The 19,455-nt window shown below is 42.4% G+C and overlaps 1 protein-coding gene across 14 annotated transcripts in view; it reads right to left on the bottom strand.

Moving 5' to 3' along the window:
- Positions 1-4,619: 4,619 nt before the first annotated feature.
- Positions 4,620-19,455, bottom strand: part of SGMS1 (sphingomyelin synthase 1) — a 109,391-nt gene continuing 94,555 nt past the window's right edge. For 13 of the 14 annotated variants that reach the window (XM_072870077.1, XM_072870079.1, XM_072870080.1 and 10 more), the window contains 4 exons: positions 13,998-14,115; positions 10,351-10,504; positions 9,445-9,611; positions 4,621-7,096 (listed from right to left, as the gene is read on the bottom strand). In XM_072870077.1, the coding sequence (XP_072726178.1) occupies positions 6,917-7,096; positions 9,445-9,611; positions 10,351-10,504; positions 13,998-14,115 (619 nt within the window). In that variant the 3' untranslated portion in view covers positions 4,621-6,916. Of the gene's footprint in view, positions 7,097-9,444; positions 9,612-10,350; positions 10,505-13,997; positions 14,116-19,455 lie in introns of all 14 variants that reach the window. The other variant, XM_072870089.1, reaches the window with a different exon arrangement.

The raw sequence follows: 19,455 nt of genomic DNA, 5'->3' as shown, positions 1-19,455 counted from the left end.
TTGAGCTCAGGACCCTTTTCTATGGGTACAGGTGAAACCTAAAACTTCAATGGGGAAGCAAGAGGAGGACAAAAGTGATGCCAAAGGGACAGAAAACCAGAAGAGGAGACCCATAAAGAGCTGCACAACAAAAACCTGCTGCAGTCCCAGCACTGGGCTACCCGGCGTCCCTCGAGGGCCTGTCCTTACACATGTGCTAAATAGCTGGTTGCGGGGGTGAGGATATTTTCCAGGACAGACACCAACAGCTCTGCAGGACGTGGCATTTGGGTACTTGCATCTTATTGGGAGACAGCATGCTGTGTTGTAGAAACACCACAGGTCCACGCCGTAGCTGAAAGCTGCTCCTGGTAGTGGGATCAGACCTATTCGTGGCGGTAAACGGTGACTTTCCTGCTGGACAACACGGCTGGAAGTGCGCATGGAAAGTTTAGGAAGGGCAGGTTGAACCTGGGCTTTTGCAAAGGTAGCAAAACTGGAACAATTACAGTTTCTGAACTCAAAAGTCATGCGCAGATCACTGAGTGATAGCTGAACTGAAGGGATATCTACTAAACATTATCAAAATGTCCTGGGATGCAGTATGAGCAAGGACCCACCCTCCTGCCCTTCTGGACAACCAAGTCCTGGTGATTTTTTGCTGCTAATACTCAATTGAAGTTCAGACATGGGAACACCCAAAAATTCCCCAGATCAAGTGCCTTAAATCTACCCACAGAATAAATGCAATGGGTTAAAGGTTCACAACAAACAGAAAATATTTTGGCATCAATCATTTGAAGCAGCAGCAAAAGGCCAAACACGTGTTCCCCATCTCATGCGTAATGTTACTGCTTTCAAAACGGAAGCATCCCCCTTACTGCCCCCCTAGCCTGGCTGAGGTTTCCCACAAGCTAAAATGCAGAATGACATCATAAAGAGGTCACGTGACAAGGCAGGGGCAGGTCGTCCCTCCCATGGGATGAACGGGAATAGAAACAAAGAGATGTGGAAAAGCACCACATTTTCATTTCCCTGAACAGCAGCACAAACCGAATGACAAGGAGGGCACTAGAGCAAGTATCAAAATCTCTGCCAAAAAGGTAATTGTGGATTTAACAAAAAAAAAAAAAAGTAATCTGGCTGCCAGATGAAACGGGAAGGTATGTTTCAATCACTGTCAAAATGCAGGCAATGCGTGGAAGTACACTGAAGGGCTAAAAAATAATAAGCCAGAGTATCTCTCACTGCTGGAAGGTACAGAGCTGCATCTTCCAGCCAAAGGGGAGACATCAGTACAGAGAAACAGATAACATCCTGAGATCCTTGCCCACTCCACTTTCCTTTAAGCCTATAAAATATTAAGTGGAAAAGAAAAAACATCACCTTGGAGGGAGAGCCGAGGCTCGCTCACCTGGCAGAGGGCTGCCTGAGCCAAAACCACTCTGCTGGGTGGTGAACACAAATCCTTGTTCTGCACTCAGACTTGCAGCTCAGACTCATTGCGCCTGACCTGCTCCACCTGCAAGAAGCTGAGATGAACCAAAATTAACCCGAAACAAAGGGTTGCTCAAATAACTTGTCTGGCAGCATATCTTTCTCCCAGGGAAAAGGAAAATCAGCGGTTACAGTAACTATGCTGTGACCGGTGTGTGCCACGGCTGCAGGCAACCAGCGGTGAAGCCTGAGCAGAAGCAATTATTAGCTGAGTTAGGGAGTACATCAGCCAAAAGTCACCCAGAGCATCATAAATAGGTCCAAAGGAGAGACCTTCAGCTCTGCGGCTGCTTTGCAAGCCCAGGGAGGGAGATGCATCAAAGCATTACATGGGCAAAAGTGGGGCTTGGATTAATTGCTTTGACCCTTCCAGGGGGTGAAGGTACCCTGCAGGAAAGCTCTTGCAGCAAGTTGTCCCCATCGTGTTAAAGGTGATGGGACCAACTCCACAGCAGCTGGACCTGGTGACACTACCTGGAGGATCGTCCCCATCAGCAGAGAGGAGTGATCAAGGGAGACATCCTTGTTTTGACAGAGGTCTTTTGAGAGCAAAATTGGTTAAGAGATTTCTAAGTCTAAGCTGGCAGCACTTTCAGTGCTTAGGAGTGTAGGAGGCATCAGAAGAAACCCTACAGCAGCCAATTTTGGCTTCAGCCCATCATGCCCAGGCTGAAGCACATTCCCTGAAGCTAACCCATTTCCCCTTTCCCCCTTCACCAACCTGCAACGAGATCACAAAGTGGCTAGATGCATTTGGAAGCATTTGTTGGAAAACAAACACTTTGCTGACAACATCATCTTCATTTGCACCCAAAACGGCATTTATCAATCAGTCGCTCCTAGGCCCTGGATGGATGTTTTGCTCAAACACGCACAGCAGGAGCCCCAGCTGGGCACAGCCAGCACTTGCCTCGGATGTGGGAGAGCACGGGGAAAGCATCACTCTGAGGAAGAGCCAAGCAGCATGTGCAAAGCAGAGGAGCTCTGGCACAAGATTGGGAAACCCTTCTTACCCCCTGGGCCTGGAGACTGAAAAACAACAATGCAGAATTGGGCAGATCCTTCCCAAGCTAACTCCTGCTGGCTTTTTCTGGGCAAAAATTGGGCAGAAAATGAACAAGGTGGGCTGCTCTATGCCCACCCATGCCTACATGCCAACCATCTGCCAGCAAGGGTAACCACCAGGGCCAAGATGCTGCTGCTGAAAACCACCTACAGTCAAGTGGGGGGATTCCCGCCTGCTCCCAAACCTTGCTAGAGATGTGCTTATTTATTTAAACAAGGCTGCAGAACGGATGTGCAGAGGATGTCATGCCCAAATCCTGGTGCTCACCAGCATTCCCTGCCAAGCCTACAGCGCACATGGATAACCAGTGACAGAAATAACATTAAGAGGATGCACCAGTCCTGGAAAAATAGATGTTAATTTTCTACAAGGAAGATACGTATTCCCACCAGGTTATAGAGGAGATGCATGGGAACACCACTCTGCATGATGCAAAGGGTTCATCTCTATTTTGGTTGCCTGCCTGTGGAAGGAGTCCTTATCAAATGGTCACAAAGAAGCCATAAATCCTTCCGGCAAATATCTGCTGCCAGTATCTGCTGAATTGGATGGGAAAAGTTGCCAAAACAGGAACTTGTGGTGGCTTGTCTTTGGGGAGTCCTCTGATACCCTGCACCAGAAGGATAAGCCAATGGGCAATACACTGAGCTGCCCCCTGAATAAAAGCAAGAAAGAGGAGGTTGATGTGTGCTAATTGCCCTTTTCACAGCATACAGAAAACCAAAAGGATCATTGTCCTTGCTTGGCTTGTGCTTCTCAAAAACCTCCCATTCCTGTATTTTAAGGGTCTTAAAACTTTCCCCACCTGGAAGGACTAAAAGCTAAATCGAGATGAATCTCAGCAACATCAAAGTCCATCCTCCTGACAAAGATCTTGGTCTCTGTTTGTCCAGGACTCAGACAATTGCCAGGTCCTTCTCCATCTTAAGCTGTTCTTTTCCAGCCTTTTCTGGTGGAGATCCCCCTTTCAAATTTCAGCCTCTTGGAATGTGTACTGGACAACATGTTAAGGCTTACCCTCCACACACAAACCAGGCTCCTGACTGTCCTCCTACAGATGCTCTCAAACTAAACAACTTAATGTTCAATTACAAGTCAAGAGAAGATGGTTTTACTGGCACAATGTGCAAAGAGCCATTAGCTCTGTTTGCTTTGATCAAGGCAGCACAACACGGCATTTCAGCTCTTTTACTGACTTCTTGCTCCACACTGGCACAAGTTTGCTGTGCTCACCTCTCTGATGGGCATCAATGGTAAAGGTCCACGTGCGCACAAGCAGCACAAGCTTCACTACCCAAGGTAGATGCACACAATGCACCCATGCACCAGTGCCCCAGGGCAAGGGGACAATGTATATGGTGGTCCAGCCTCTAACTGGGAACAGGGTTGCCCCTGAAAGTTGCCCAAGGATATCACCCCAGAAATACAAAGTTCAAAAGGCAAGTGTGGGCGTTCAAAGTCTCCAGGAGACCACCATCACCCCCTTGGCTATGCTTCTCCAGAAAGCGAAGGCCGAAGAATCACTGTAGATGTACCATACCCTGAGTGGTTTGGGGGAAATGCAGCTGAAGTGCTCAATGGTGGCAAATTTGGGATCCCCAATTGTTAGCAGGAAATGCAGCTCAAGTGCTCGATGGTGGCAAATTTGGGATCCCAAATCGTTAGCGCAATGCTAAACAATGACCAGTTGCGCTCCACGCACCAATCCCCACAGCATTAGTGCCATCACAAGCCATCGCCCATCTTAAAAAGCTGCTGCTGCTGAGCAGATACTCACAGGGAAGAAGAACAAGGCAGCACAAGCACCACGGTCTGGAGTTAAAACTGATGCACAACAATTTTGTCCCATAGCTACTCCCTTCGTCCCCTCCTCCAGACTAGGCAGCACACAGAGCAACGCCATACTGCTGAGCTCCATGTCTCTGCTTGCCCAGACTTATTTCTCAAGACAGCATGCTTTACCAAAGCACAGCTCTGCTGTGAAAAAAATGAAACCTTGTTTAGCAAGATCCATGCAGTAAGTCAGACACTACAATGCAGAATTCAGCAGATTCCATTTAATGTAATGTGCATATATCCATACATTTACTTATGTCAATGGTTTTGATGTGCATGATGCCAGGTCTTGAAAAATCTACTCACTCATTTACATCTGGGAGCATGAATTCTCTCAAGCCATCATCTCTGAGGGGGTTTGCTTTTTTTTAAAAAATCGACTGTCAACCACATAGTTGCAAAGATAATACTGTGAATTGAAGGTAAAGCATGCAGAGCTGATCCCTAAAATTTGCAGACAGCTCTACAAACGCGGTTGCAAAGGGTTTTGCCAAGAAGCATGGGACATGAAGAAATCCCCTCCCACCCAGGGAGAAAGAGAACTGATAAGAAACGGGTTAGTCTTGCTTAGCATCCCGAGCAACAGCGAGGCAAAGCAGCAGAAGTAACACCCCATCAATTCTTCAAGCGTTTGGTCAAGGCTGAGGAACAGGGCAGAGAAGTAGAGATAAACCATCCACCAAAAAAAGAAAAGAAGAAATTACACTTCTTTCACCACCACATACTCACAGAAATTTAACTTTGTTTGTTTTTGTTTAAGTGACAGGACTGATAGATCCTGGGGTCATGGATGTTTACCCTGCAACGTGCTCCGTCCCAGCAGTTTTGGGGTAGATTTTTCAAGCCCTGGTGATGGCTCCCAGGAAGGCTTCTCCTCCCATCCGCTCCCAGCTCCCACACGGTCAGAATCTATTGCATAGCATTTATTTCAGATAAGGCACTGTTTTGCCCAATGCAAACAGCAATTCAAAATCAATGGAGTTTCCATACAGTCCAAATTTGATGGCCTACAGTGCAATAACACATAAAATTAAAGGCAAGGTTTGGAAGAACAAACCCAGCTTTAAATTTAAACTTAATATTAAAAAGATAAAGGAAAGTACATTTTTCAAAAGCCTTTTTATTTTCCTTCACCATTGTTGTTTTACAATACAAATATCACCTTGTGAATACACAAAAACCCTACAGAAGATAACTCTGCTTCACGTAAAATACAGAATGGATATATATATATATTTATATATATATTTTCTCTTCTTCATTCTTTAAAAAAACTATTTTGTTCTGCACATTGGCAAGTTTAGGATAGAATACTTCCCCAAACATACAGTATGTATGGTAGGAGTGAAACTTATAATTACATGCAGTTTCTGCACAAATATTTTAAAGAAATAGATTATCTTTGTTGTTTTTCAACAACATTTCAATACAGGATAGAGAAACCATTCGTAGTTCACTCAGTGATCATTTGTAAAATTCTTAAAAAACAGGAATTCATGGCTGTTTTTCTTTTTAAAATACAGCTACCAAGTAGACAATAAAGTGATACCTTTTAGTTTGACCTGCCCACAATGTGTGAGCAAGATCGGACCCTTTTTATTTGGTTCCCCCCACACACACACATGGCAATTTCAACATTATAAGCAAATTTCCAGTTTAATTTAGCTATAAATGCAAAAAATTAGTAATTATACAGTATATATAATTCTGCTTTCATGGAATACTTTATTTTAAATAAAAACATTTAAGACTGCCTACTGACCATACAATCAAGACAAGAAAGGCACTAGAAACATAGACAAATCTCTCTCTCCCAAGAAGCATTTTCTTTAAATTTTAACTCTCTATTCTTTGACATGTAAAAATCTTCTTAAATTTAATTTTCATACACATTTTGAAAAATAAAGTTAGGAAATACTTAGAAAATCACTTTACAACTTTTTTTTTTTTTTGCACTTTTTGACACAGTCACTGCAGATTCTACAAAATCAAGATTACCAAACCTTCCTGTGTCTATCATCTTATTCGTAACACGGTGCAACAGGTAAAAAGATTTCTCGATTTTACCCAAGGCAGGTATTTAGAAACCTTCATATAGTCATTTGCTAGAAAATGGCTTACAGCCCAATCTTTGGGGCAAGAGATATGAAAAGTATGTTTTCCCAAGAAAATATGTTTTATTCCCAGACGTGACTGGAAAGACCAGAACTTATGATATAAAAGCTTTCATTTATGCTGTCGCATCATATACAAAGGAACATGGTGATGGATAAATGTAAATCCCAAATCTATTAACAAGAAATGTATAACAGTGCATGATAAGTTAAATTTTCTTTATTGTTGTCCAACGCAGATCCTTTGGAGAGAAAAAAAGATCACAGTGCTTACCAGGTAACTGAATAGGTTAAGTCAAGGAAACTGTTAAAAGAAAGGGTTAGGGAGCAGTTGATTTTTTTTTTTTATGGCATCTTCTCGTATGGAGTTCTTAGCACTTGGGACAGGTCCTTCCCCCCCCCCATTTTGTCTGTCGACACGCTGTTATGTGTCATTCACCAGGCGGCTGTATTTCACCTGCCTGCCCCGGTGTAGCACCGGCCAGGGGAAGGGCCAGTGGTAGGAGCGAGGTACAATTCCTTGGACATTCTTTTCAAAGTACTGGAAGGGCTTGTACCACCAGACCCTTGCAAGGAGGTTAGTTTGGGAAGCTTCTTTTAGCACCTGCACAAAGATAATCAGAAAAAAGGAGAATTACAAAGAAGCACGTCACTTACTCGCATGACTTCACTGCACATTGCTTGCTACCGTTCATCAGTGGCGTCTTGCTTACAACTGCTTCCAAAAATCTCTCAGTATCTAGAAACACCTCCCAAACAGATCTGCATGGACAAAGATCAAGAGGAGCCAAGCTACTTTTCCACAGCCTCCCTGTGCACACCAAATGTTGCTCCCAAGTGAGGCTCACCCTCGTTTCCAAGACTTCAGCTGTTCAATGGTCCCATAGGAAAAGAATGAGTGGCCCAAAAGATCAGTCTCTCCTCTCTTTTGGGAATATGAAAAAAAAAAAAAAAAACCCAACCCAAAGCACAGTTGTTTCCATAAGTATCTCTGAAATTACATGTAGCTCAAGAATTGCTTCGGAGCCCAGCTGTGTGCCTACAGAGCAATGAGTAAGGCATGCCTCAATCCATCCAGAGGAGCTAATAAACCCTGCCCTGCCCTCCACATGTTCTCAAACTGCCCCCATCCACCCTTTTGCTTCTCCTAGCCATGAGCAAGCCACAGCTGAGACACAAGGAGTGGGCAGGCACCGAGGGAGTTATCCAACTACCCTGCTGCACATTTTCAGTGCCAGAGCAGGGAAGCATTGTATCAGCTCACCGGAAAGTGCAAGCATGGGGCCTGTACGCTAAGCTTTCTTTCCATGTCATAAACTCACATGAAAAATAAATCCACATTAGCCCTAGTGGGCTTTTCCTTTTAATTTTAAGGTCAGACAGAAGCCACAGCCCTCTGCACATGGAGCAGCACCAGGAAGGTGCTGCACACAAATGTGTACTCAGGTAAGATTCCAGGGATCGGCATTTCCCAACATGTCAGCAGCTTAGGGAAGCAATGTTGAGCCATCTTCTGAATCACATCATGCATCAAAATAAGTACATTTCCATACAGTAAGGCAAAGGGCTTTTCTGAAGCAAGTCCTCATTAGCACTCAAGGCAATCCTGACTTCAGTAGCTTCCAGCTTGGAAACATGGCCACTCAGCACCATTGTTTAGACAGAGCCCAGGAGCAAATTCAAAGCGCGGAAGTCAGTTTGGTGCTGTATGACAAGAGTTACGAAGTCTGGGCATAGATTGCTATCGAACACAGTGGTTCCCAAACTGACTGAACATCAAAGTGCATTCTTTGCAATTAGGCATTTGGTGGTAAAAAACTGTGGTGTATTGCTTCAAGTAGCATCAAAACCACTGAAATAATATGACATGGTAGCTAAAAGACCATGATATGATCGAAAAATCTGTACCATCACAATATTAACTAATTTCCTATCATCATACTAGGTCTTTCTTAAACATAATTAAGTGGAGTCATATGCGACAGATAAGCAAAGTATCTTTCTCCATGTTGCACAGAAAATATTTGGACACGAATTTGCTGTTACAGACCAAAGAGTAAGTTTCTCTTAACTCACTAGGTTTTTCCCATGGATAACAGTCTTGCACATTTTCTCTCACATTCCTCAGCATTCTAATCTCATCTCTTCTTGATCTAGTTCACTGGCAGGAAAGTAAGAATGACGAGAATGACATGAGACCTCATTTAGACTTCTTCATTCGACCTTTGAATCATTTACCGCTGCTCTCTCATTGAGTATTACAAACCATGCTTTGCCCTCTCCCATCAAGTGCTGTGTCTCCTCCTAAGCAGCTCCTCATTCTCAATATTTCCCTCATCACCCTATTTTTCATGCCTTCCCAGACACGGGCCTTAGGACAGGAGCAGCCTGTTCTCTGCTGCACTACCCTCCAAAAGGAAAACATTTCCCTTGGTCAGGGGAACTTACCGCCACTTGGAAACACTTTGAAAAACTGGCTCATTTTTAGTGAGGCCTCATACTATTCTTCAAGAGACCAGTCATCTAACTAAACGGCACAAGCCACAGAACACAAGGAAAACCCAGTTGGCTTCAACAACAAAAAAAACCCTCAAGGCAAAAAAACCCCACCACATCTGAATAGTTTGCTCTGCTATCACAAAACTGGCCAATCAGCCCAAATTCAGAAGGACTTCAAAAACTGAGGTTACACAGTGGAAGCAGAGAGGCTTGCCTGCCTGTGGGTAGACCTTCAGATATTTTTGCAGTCAAGATGCAAGATGAACCCAACTGATGACGCCTCTGTCTTTCCTGCAAACCCAATGTGAGAGGGGAAGAGTGGGACGCTCCACAAGACACAGGTGAGTCCATTCCTACTCCTGCAGAAAGGCTCAAGGCAAAGTGTGGATATTTGCCTACCACCACGCTACGGCAAGCAGAGCCACGCGGATCCAAAGACTGGGAGAAACTCACTTGCTGGTTGGCCATTGTGTGATACCACCAGAAAAGTCTTGTAGTGATGTAGTAAGCCACCACCACGTCCACAGTGTAGTGGTCATGAGCAAGGAGGATGCAGAACATCCCAACCATGCTAAGTGCCCAGCAAAGCCAGTGATACCACCAGAGTCGCCGTGGGGAATCTGGAAAGAAGCACAAGCAGTGATTATTTCAAAGTGTAACATTATCAGCATGCAAGACTATTGCTGTAATTAGCAGAGGATGCGGACTGCAATCCTGGGTGGGTAGTGCGATGCCTGCATTAAGATTAAGAGCAGGAATGCTGAGATCACAAAATAAGTATCATTCTCTTAAGGTATAACTTAAAATTGTACTCAGGGGTAATCAGATCCTTGGAAAACAGAAAGGTTATGAAATCTTTGAGAAACAGGCCTAATACATAACAATATAATATACCGTGGTCAGTAAAATTAACTGATTTGTATTTCAATAATGATTCTACACAGATGGCACTCCATTCCTCTTGCCTTTCATAAAAGATAAATGCATACATTAAGGCCTGATTCCTCCAAAATTAGCAACCTTGCATTTAGCATGGCATTCATCTCTCTCTAGACTAGGAGACACATACTTGAAATACCATTCATCAGGCAGCATGCAATGAAGGTTTCAATTATATTCTAAACAAAATTTTTTTGAAATAAAATGCTTAATACAGACATCTACTTGGTAGTGTTTTATTTTGCCACCAAAGTTTTCTTTTTCAGTAAGTCCTATGTCTTTGAAGTTCTATTATTTTTTTTTAATTGAAAAAGCATGCATTTTTACTTTAACTGTATTTACCGATAAGCACAACTATAATTCTTCAATTAGCAAGGAATTATACAACAGGAAATTCCATATGAACAGTAACAAACTTACACTCTTTGATAAATAAGTATGTAAGAGTTAATATGACGGTGTGACCGCTGTACAGATAGTCGCCGCACATGTTGTGGGATCCCGTGATGGACAATCCTCCACCAGCAATCAATTTCATTATCCTTCGTAGATGAGATTCCCAGTCTCCAAAAAGCTGGTGGAAGAGTAAAACACAAAAGCACAGTAAAATATCAGTGCTAACCTTTTAGAGTTTAAAGCAATGGTGTTAGCCAGCAACTTTGCCTTTCAGTTATTCTCTGTTTTTGTTTTGATACACAAGATCAACCAGTAAATCCACAGCCTTTTCCAAAAGTTAGAATCACATTTCTAGAGGGAAAAAGACTGGATTGAGACAGGAGTTTATTTTTTTATTGATGCTTTGCATCAATTATAGCTAGTGTACATGTGAACACAGGCCGTATGCACCTCCATCCATTTGTCTAAAATATTATTTTATTTGAAGTAGTCAATGTATGAAGAATCAAGGAAATTATTACAAATTCCCTATAAATACAATAAATACAATATCCCAAAGGACTACTGTTTTTTCCTACGCTCACAATATAGATTGAAAAAGCACAGAAAAAAAGGCAATTTTATTTACACACATATTTGTGTATGTATATACATGTGTAAAAAACCTTTACACCAGGCCACTTCTAGTTGCAATGAAAAACATGGCATCTTTTCACTGTAATACCAAAGCAAGAAACTGGTCCAAAAGTTGTTAAGCTCCTGTCAGTAGCTACACTCAGAGTGCTACACTTACGGTAAAACAGGTAGGCGAGCAAAAATTGTTTGCTACGTTATTTATAAGTACTTATTGCTGCTACCATGTAAAGGTGTAATCCTTCTCCCAGGTCTTGTTGGCAGCCTTTGCTAATGCTCGCGGCTGTGCAGGAAAATTATTTTAAGTGGGAATCTTCAAGCAGAGCTAATGGGTTCACATCTCTTTTTATTCATTATATTCTTGCACTGGGATATACAATGGGAGTGTGTGTGTATATGTATGTGTGTTTGTGTGTATATATATATATATATATATATATATATATGAACCTCACCTATATACAGTGAGGTTCAGAATAATGACTCTTGGAAAACCTATGACTTCTGTAATACCGTCTCAAAAATCCAGCTTCACCAATAAAAAGGAATTAAAAATATTTCCAGCTATAGCTAGAATTGTCATGTTCTCTAAACATCTGTTTTTCCTTCTCTTCAAGAGGCAATGCACTCTAAAATAAATCAAGCTTAATTTAATTCATCTTGTTCATAACAGCACAGGCCCTACAGACGATAATCCAACAGAAAACAGGATGACCTGTCCAAGCTGTACATCCAGCTGCCAAAACCCAGATTCAACACACAGAAGAGAGTATCTCACTCCAAACTCTAAAGCCTGACACCACCCCACCTTGGAAAGTCTTCAAAATCATTTCTTTCCACTTAACATTTCAAAAGAAACATACATGTTGTTTGTCAGAGCACAGTGTCAAACTTCTGCGCTGGCTTTAACTCACACAATTCATGCGAGCAATGGGGACATTCCTCCACACCCGATGCCTTTGCTCTGACCCACCTCCAACCCATGATGCTAGCTCAGACGGTATTTCTGAAAAAACTTCAATTTGCCTTCGGAAAGCCAAATCAAAGCAAACCAAGTCCTTCTGGTGAGGATGCCCCTCTCCCTCTTCCCAGGTGACCGAAGGGCAGCTGGCACTGTCCCAAGACTTTGCTTTTGTCACTCTCAGCTCTAAAACAAGCCCAAATGTTAAACAAATCCACAAACAAAATGTATGCTGTGGGACAAGCACAACCAGGATGTACTGAGCACCTCTGGGACCCAACAGGAAGCAGGAACCATCTGAGCTCAAAGTAGCAGGACTAATGGATCAATGCACGTGACTACACGTGTTCTGCATCCTTACCTCATTTTATGAAGTTTCAAAATCCATGGTAACCATTTAACAGTCAGAAGGAGACACAGATCCCCCTTGCTGGCCATTATAGGCATGTTTTTATTTTATTTTAAAGCTCAGTCTTGCTTTAAGAAGTGGAAATTATTCATTTCTGACAGATTTCAACAGGGTCTTTGCAGCAATTAAACATTTCCTGCTAACAGTTCCTTACAAAACATTAAAATGGTCCCCAAAGCCCACTCTTCACAATCATATATAACTTAATAAGGTGTTGAGAGGTTATTCTTTTCCCACCAGTATATTTATAGCTTTCAAGAAAGCCCAGCTAATCCTTAGTTTTATCGGGGCAATAGAAGAGCATAACATAGGCTTGTCTTTACTTGAGTAATGAGTCGGACTTGCCAACACTGAAAATTTCCAAAAATGGCAGATTTACTCACTTCAGTCCACAAATACCTGTGTTCTTGTGTTCTTTCTTTTTTAATTTCATAACGGCTGACTGATCAAATACAATGTTGACTCCTCTCCCACTTACTTCTCTTTACAAAAGACCTCGGTCCCTCAAAAAGCCACACGTGGCTTGGCAAACGCTCTGCCTTGTCAAACAACCGGCGTAGTACATTCATTGCCCTTATTTCCCTGAGGAACTGAAGTGTTTCGGCTTTGTTTGTATGTATCAGCAATCCTCACCAAAACAGCAAGAGCATGTGTACCGAGTCGAATCAGGATTTTACTACCTGTAAATCAGTGATTTTACTACCTCTCATCTAAGTTACGGCTGTGCACACAAAGCCATTGAACTGTGTGTGCAGTAGATATTTCATAGAAATTACTTCCCCCCCCCCCCCTTCTCCTGCTTAAATCAAGCTATAGCACAAACAGCTCCAGGAGGGGCATGGAGATGAACCGCTACGGAGAAAGAGCACTTGTGTCTAATATATGCACCTTGCTCCCTACCATAGAAGTCCAGTTCGTACTAGACTGCATTTCCCTATCACAAACGTTGCAGTAAGGCCCATGCTCACACCAATGCTTGTGTGATAGGAGATGGATGCAACGCCACCATCCCTGTCCCATCTCCACTTCGAGCACATCAATTACCCTTCAAGGCTGACTACAAGGGTCTTGCCTAAGCACCTCTGTCTCAGTAGCCTGGTTTCAGTCAGGGCTTTTGCAAGCCCATTTTATTCCTCGGCACAACAAACAGGAGTCAGTGCTAGACTGGGGAGGAGGTGGCAAGTCCTTGTGCTAACACAATTGCAAAAATACATGCAGGGACAAACGGCTGCAAAAGAGACAGAGTTTCACCAGCCTTAGAAAAGTCTCTCTGGGCCACTGCAAATACAAATCATACTTGGATTTGACACACTGAAGTGTTGAGAAGAAAATGAGTCACACATGGCACCTCCACAGGTTGCACACCTTCAACTGCTTCAGTGGAGATACAAAAATGCTGATCGTGCAAATTAGTTGAAAATACTACAGAAATTGCATAGATAAGCGCTTTGAAAAGGGTGGGAATGCCTGCACTGCCCCAAAGCAACAGTCAACACCTTCACCGAGAGGGAAGCTGATGATCTGCAGAAGGACATCCCCATCATGCCAAACTGGTATTTTCAAATTAGTAACAATTATTGAGAAAGTGTTGCTCACAGTTTTGGTAACAGCAAGACAAGGGGAAAACATACAGATTAAAATACGGAAAGGCAGACAAAAGAAGTTTACCTTTGGAGAACACTTGAAATGCATGCCAGGTACTGGGAGTGTAGTCACATACATTGTAATACACCGATACAGGTATAGTGTGCCAACTATACAGAAAAATCTTCTGCTAATTATAGACCTAGAAGAAAAAAAAAAAAAAGAGGAAAAAAATAAGGAGGTGACTCAAAGCAAACAAAATAGGCAAAGGTAAATAAAATAAACTTCCAACTGTTCTCTTCTCAATGCTTTTGAAACTTGTGACAGTATCAGCTTACACCTGAGAATACTGAATTACTTTACAAATATTCCCACACTTTACAGGTCAGAAACACAAGAGCAACTCAACTAACATTACCCATGAAGGTGAGTACAGCAAATAGAAGGATTAGAATACAAAACCCTGTACAGATTTAGTGTTGAAGACATTAAAAGGGATTTCATGCCCCACACCCCTCCATTAGCTTTGAGTAGTCACTAATTTGCTATTCAAGGCAGGGGAAAAAGTTACAATATTTTCACTGTAAGATGAAAAGGAGTAAGTTTATTTCAGCTGACACACAAATTTATTCATTACAAAGGGCTGCTTGAGAAGAAATAGGTTGTATGACCCAAACGAGTGAGAATACGTCTTTCCTGAGCAGCATTAAAGAGGAAGAAATTCACATAGCAACGAAACCTCTGAAATACAAATTTAGAGCTGCATTGGCTACAGGACAGGGTGTTTTCACCAGGAAGCCACTCTCAAGGCAAGCAGCCATAGCTGCAAAGAGATTTACTCATTGAGGGCTGCTAGCGAGTCGCTGATGTACGCAGAGAGGGCAGACGGAATTTTGGGGTACCGTGATGCAGTTCTGCAAAACCAGCAAGAACACACGGGGTAAAGAGCTGCAGCTTTGACTCAGGAGTGACAGTCAGCCCCAAAACTGGTCCGTTGAGTTTCACTCCTATGTACCAGCTAATAACATCACAAAGGAAAGAGCTATGACAATTAAACCCCTTCTGGCACATCCATCAGGATGGAACAACCTCTATCTAAGCTCGCATAGAGTTCAGCAAAGAGAAATCGCGGCCAACATTACAAAAATCAAGGGCAAATCCAGTTACAGCAGTTCGTGACCTTAACCACATCAACCCTTTGCATCCTGCTGGTTACAGACCCTGTTGGTTTTGGTTGATTCTAAATTGTTATTTAGTTATGGTCATTTGGGAATTACAAAGCTTACAATTCATTTGTTACAAAGCTGGTATTCATTTGTTGCTATTTTGAAGCATTCACTTTTTAAAAAAATAGTATTTCTATCAAGCCAAGCTCTTTCAAAGCTCAAAATTGCCCATCTTTTTTATTTTTAATAGCTTTTGGCAGAGTTATTAAACTGTAGTGCTCTACTCTCAGAGGAGCATGACTTTGCAGTGCCAGTAACAATGCCAGACTTTGCAGATCAGTAACAACTTAAGTGTCTTAATTTATCAGAAAAGCTTCAACTATTACACTGTAAATGCATTTTGCACTCGAGTGCTCACTGCTATTGAAACACAGTATTTCATATTTTTTCTTCCCCCTCCTGGTGTAAACATGGACAAAGCTGGGAGTTAAAAATTATATGTTATTAACATATCTCCATGGACTGAAATTTAAGAGTGGAAGGTAGCATGCCATTGGGGCAGTGGTTTTCCTGTGCATTTTGTATGGCAATTTTTTCTCTCAGAAGGTTGATCCAATAAAGATTTCACACTTGTGCCTGGCTTTTATAACCAGACATGAACTTGCTTTTCTTTATAACCTCATATAATGATAAACAGGGGGGTTGGGGATTAAAGACTGAGCAGCACTGTATTTCGAGAGACCAAAGAAGCATCAGTGTTTTATCGAGCACTGAACTTTTTTTTGTTTAAATTAAAATTACTGACAAACCTACTTGATTTAGCTGGATTTAGCATATTTTAGCTTAGGGAAGTCTGTGTCAAAGTGCTCTGTACTGCAATATAAAAAAAAGTAAAAAGCCTATATTTTCCTTTCGCAAAGGGATTTGTGTGTGTGTGCATGTGTGATTACGAGCCAGCTAGCAAGTACAACCTCTAAGCTTATTACTGGCCAAGACAACTTTTATTACAACTACCCAGACCTAACCTAATGGTGGCAGCCAGCACACTGCTTTTTCAATCCTATGAGTGTGCAGGCTGAATCAGATGTCAAGCATGGCCAAAAACCAGCATTGTACTTCTCCCAAAACATCTAGGAATGCTTCCCAGAGAAGTTAATTCTGCCTCAGCAGTTCACCTGGACTCCTCGAGCTCCCCATGGTATCTGAGGAAAAAGGCTTGGGCAGCCAGAGTCCCCAGCCAAGACCTGCACACCCACCCTGATCCTGCTTTCTGGTGAGAAGCCAACCCAACCCAATGCCATGGACAATATTCTGTATAGATGTTCAAAGAAAGCTGTCACCGACTTCTTTGCACCAAATCTAGTGCCTTACACCGAAGCCAGCTAAAAACTCCAGTCTCCGCCTGAAAGTAAAATTAATTTTCAGGCAAGAAAGCAGTAACAGGGGCCAAGGGAAACCCTGCACTGTGGTTAGCTGGACAGACACACCCAACACCCTCTTCCATTTTGGCCCCAACTTTGCAGTCCAACAAAGATGACACGTAGGTCCTATTCAACATCATCATGCAATCCCTGGACTAAACAAGGAAGACCTGAGTGATCAGCATCATGAATGACACATCTCTGTTGTCCTTCATTGTTTGGAAGAACAGCAGGCTCTGCTTGGATGAAATCAAGTTATCAGCAAATAATGGATCTGGTAGGATAAGCAATAGGAATTTCACTGCTTGACAAAGAAAAGTGTTTCAAAAAGTCTGAAACTATGAAGCTGCCTCCTTCAGTCAAAGGTTCAACCCAGCCACTGGCTGCAATTCAGCTCATGGGTAACAATGCTGCTGGTTCACCAGTGACCCTGAGCTTGTACTTGGAGACATCCGTGAATGGTATCTCTATCATCTGAGTAGGCGAGGAACCAGGTCTCATCCTGCCCAGCAATCACATGGCTTCACGTCTTATCTTCAGATCTCGAATGGAGTGTGGCAATGGCTATCCCTGACACCATCAGAGGTCAGAGAAGTGAGGAAGGTCTAGCTGGCTTAATTCCCTCTCTTTATTCTTGAATTAAGTTTCAAAGGGAGGTGATAACCCACACCACAAAAGCGATTCAGCTCTTTTTATAGCACTTAGTGGTTCACCACCCAAAGCCATGAGAATGAGGTCCTCCAGATAAAGCCACCTCACTGGGCTGCTGTTCCCATGAGCACCTCTCCCGTTCTTCCCTTTCTGCTGCTTACCAACAGCTTGGGCCTCTCTGACTTCGATACCTCTGCTCATTGACATAAAAGATGACTTTTGGTCTCCAAAGCATTACATGACCAGTACACACACTGACCAGTGCTGACCAGCTATTCCAGGGCAGATACTGGGAATGGAAAGCTCTGCAACTCCCTGACATCTTCCCCTAACACCAGAAAGAGCCCTTCTAAAGCAAGTAAAAATGAATACATCAAAGCAAACTGGGACAGGGTGGAACCTTCACATCTATCAACGATACCAACATACTTTATCATCATGTCTCACTGCTTCAAAATCCCCATGGACCTTATGGATTCTGCTGTTCTTAATCTAAAGACTCTGCTTAGCTCCATCAAGGGTGTTTGATACCTCATATTTTCCTATTAAGCTGACACCCCATTCTTGAGAGCAATCCCATGTCACCTTCTCTAGATGCTTCCCTTGGTTTTGAACAACATTTATGCTCAGTTATGCTCAGACCTCAAGTTACTGGTCCCCCATGTTCACGATAGGCAGCTGAAGCAGTGGGGGGAGGAGCTGGAGTGCAATTGGTAGCACTGCAGCTACCAACATAAGAGTGATTCTGAAGCTTACAGCCATAAACAAAATAAGAGGCCAAACCAGGGTAAATCCTTCCTCCTGTACATATATGCACATTTAAAAAAAAAAAATGCAATTCCATAGTTTTTTATGGTCCTATAATAGCAATAAATTAACCATTCTACATTCTAGAAACTTTCCTTTAAGGAACGCCACCTCTGTAAAAGCGTACAACTGTTTTAAAATTTCACCTGATAAAATACATTAAGTAGTATAAAGCAGCAGAAAATATGAATAAACCATCATCTCAGTCTTGTGGATTACTTAAATATTTGTCACATTCGTATGGAAATCCACAGCCGTGTTGCACAAGGGTATCCTGCCCCAGCTTAGCAATTCTTTCTTTTCAAGCTGCCTGTACCTTATGAAGCTGGTGAACCACATGCTTATGTTTAAGTTTTAATGTTTTTCTCCATTTGAAGGGCGAGTGATCCATTTGCCTCTGTTTTTATTTATTTTTAAAAGGGAAATCTGTAATTCTAAGGTTATTACAAAGTCCTGTGAACAGAAGGATCTTGTATTTCACACGGTGGGGCCCAAATTACTTTCCTTCCTCAGTTTCCTACATAGGAGTCACAAAAAAGAGTCAGTGAACAGGTAAAGAATGAGATTACGTATTAGCAAAGGAGATCCTCTTTGGGCTGGGCAGCTGTGGGGACATGCTTGTGCCTGGTTTTTGAAAAGAAAGGTGATATGCCACTTCATACTGCTTAAAGCCACTTGACTTTGAATGCTTCATTCACAGCCATGGCAGCACAAGGGTTTATATCAAACACTCATGGTAAGGCAGCACAAGGGTTTATATCAAACACTCATGGTAAGGCAGCCCAAGCTGTGGATTTACGGCAGTAAAAATACCCTAAATTAAACATCCGCATGCACTCTGCAGAGGGTAAGCGGTAGGTTACTTCCATTGGCAGGCAAATTCACCCTTGCAATTCTGACCAGTATGAGCAAGGAGGCAGACAACCACTAAGACCTTGCAAATTCATTGGGTATCTATGCTTTTGCGTATTTTATGATTAGCTTTTGACATACTTTGTGTTTGACATTACCTGTCCCATCTAATGTCAAGCAGAAAATGTACTTCAACACTTCTTCATGCCAGCACTGTTTAGGTGCACGGACTAAACCACTGCCTATTGGTTTTGTCCAAGAGTATAATAATCTTAGGTAGGTCTTTACCTCAGGCAAACTACAGAGACACTAAATCGATCCCAAGCTGGTTCACAGCTGTGTTCACAAAAGTGTGAGGTATGCTCCCTCTCAACAGACAGGATAGTCAACTGAGTTAAGAACATGATTACATCCAATTCTTGGCTTTTCACACATGAAAAGGGTTCAAGTTAATTGTGCAGGCAAACAAGACCAGGACTATTTCTTAGTTTCTTAGGTAGCAGTTGGACTGAACTCCCTTTTGCACAAGCAGCCCACGCAAACTGCAGTTTGCCTGTGGCATAACAGCTATTTCAGTTTGGGAAAACAAAATCAGAAAGATCACAAGAAACTTCATTTTATTTGGATGTAAATCAGTATCTGACC

Source organism: Ciconia boyciana, chromosome 8, assembly GCF_034638445.1.
Source record: "Ciconia boyciana chromosome 8, ASM3463844v1, whole genome shotgun sequence".
Lineage (NCBI taxonomy): Eukaryota > Metazoa > Chordata > Aves > Ciconiiformes > Ciconiidae > Ciconia > Ciconia boyciana.
This window is presented reverse-complemented; position numbering and strand designations above follow the sequence as displayed.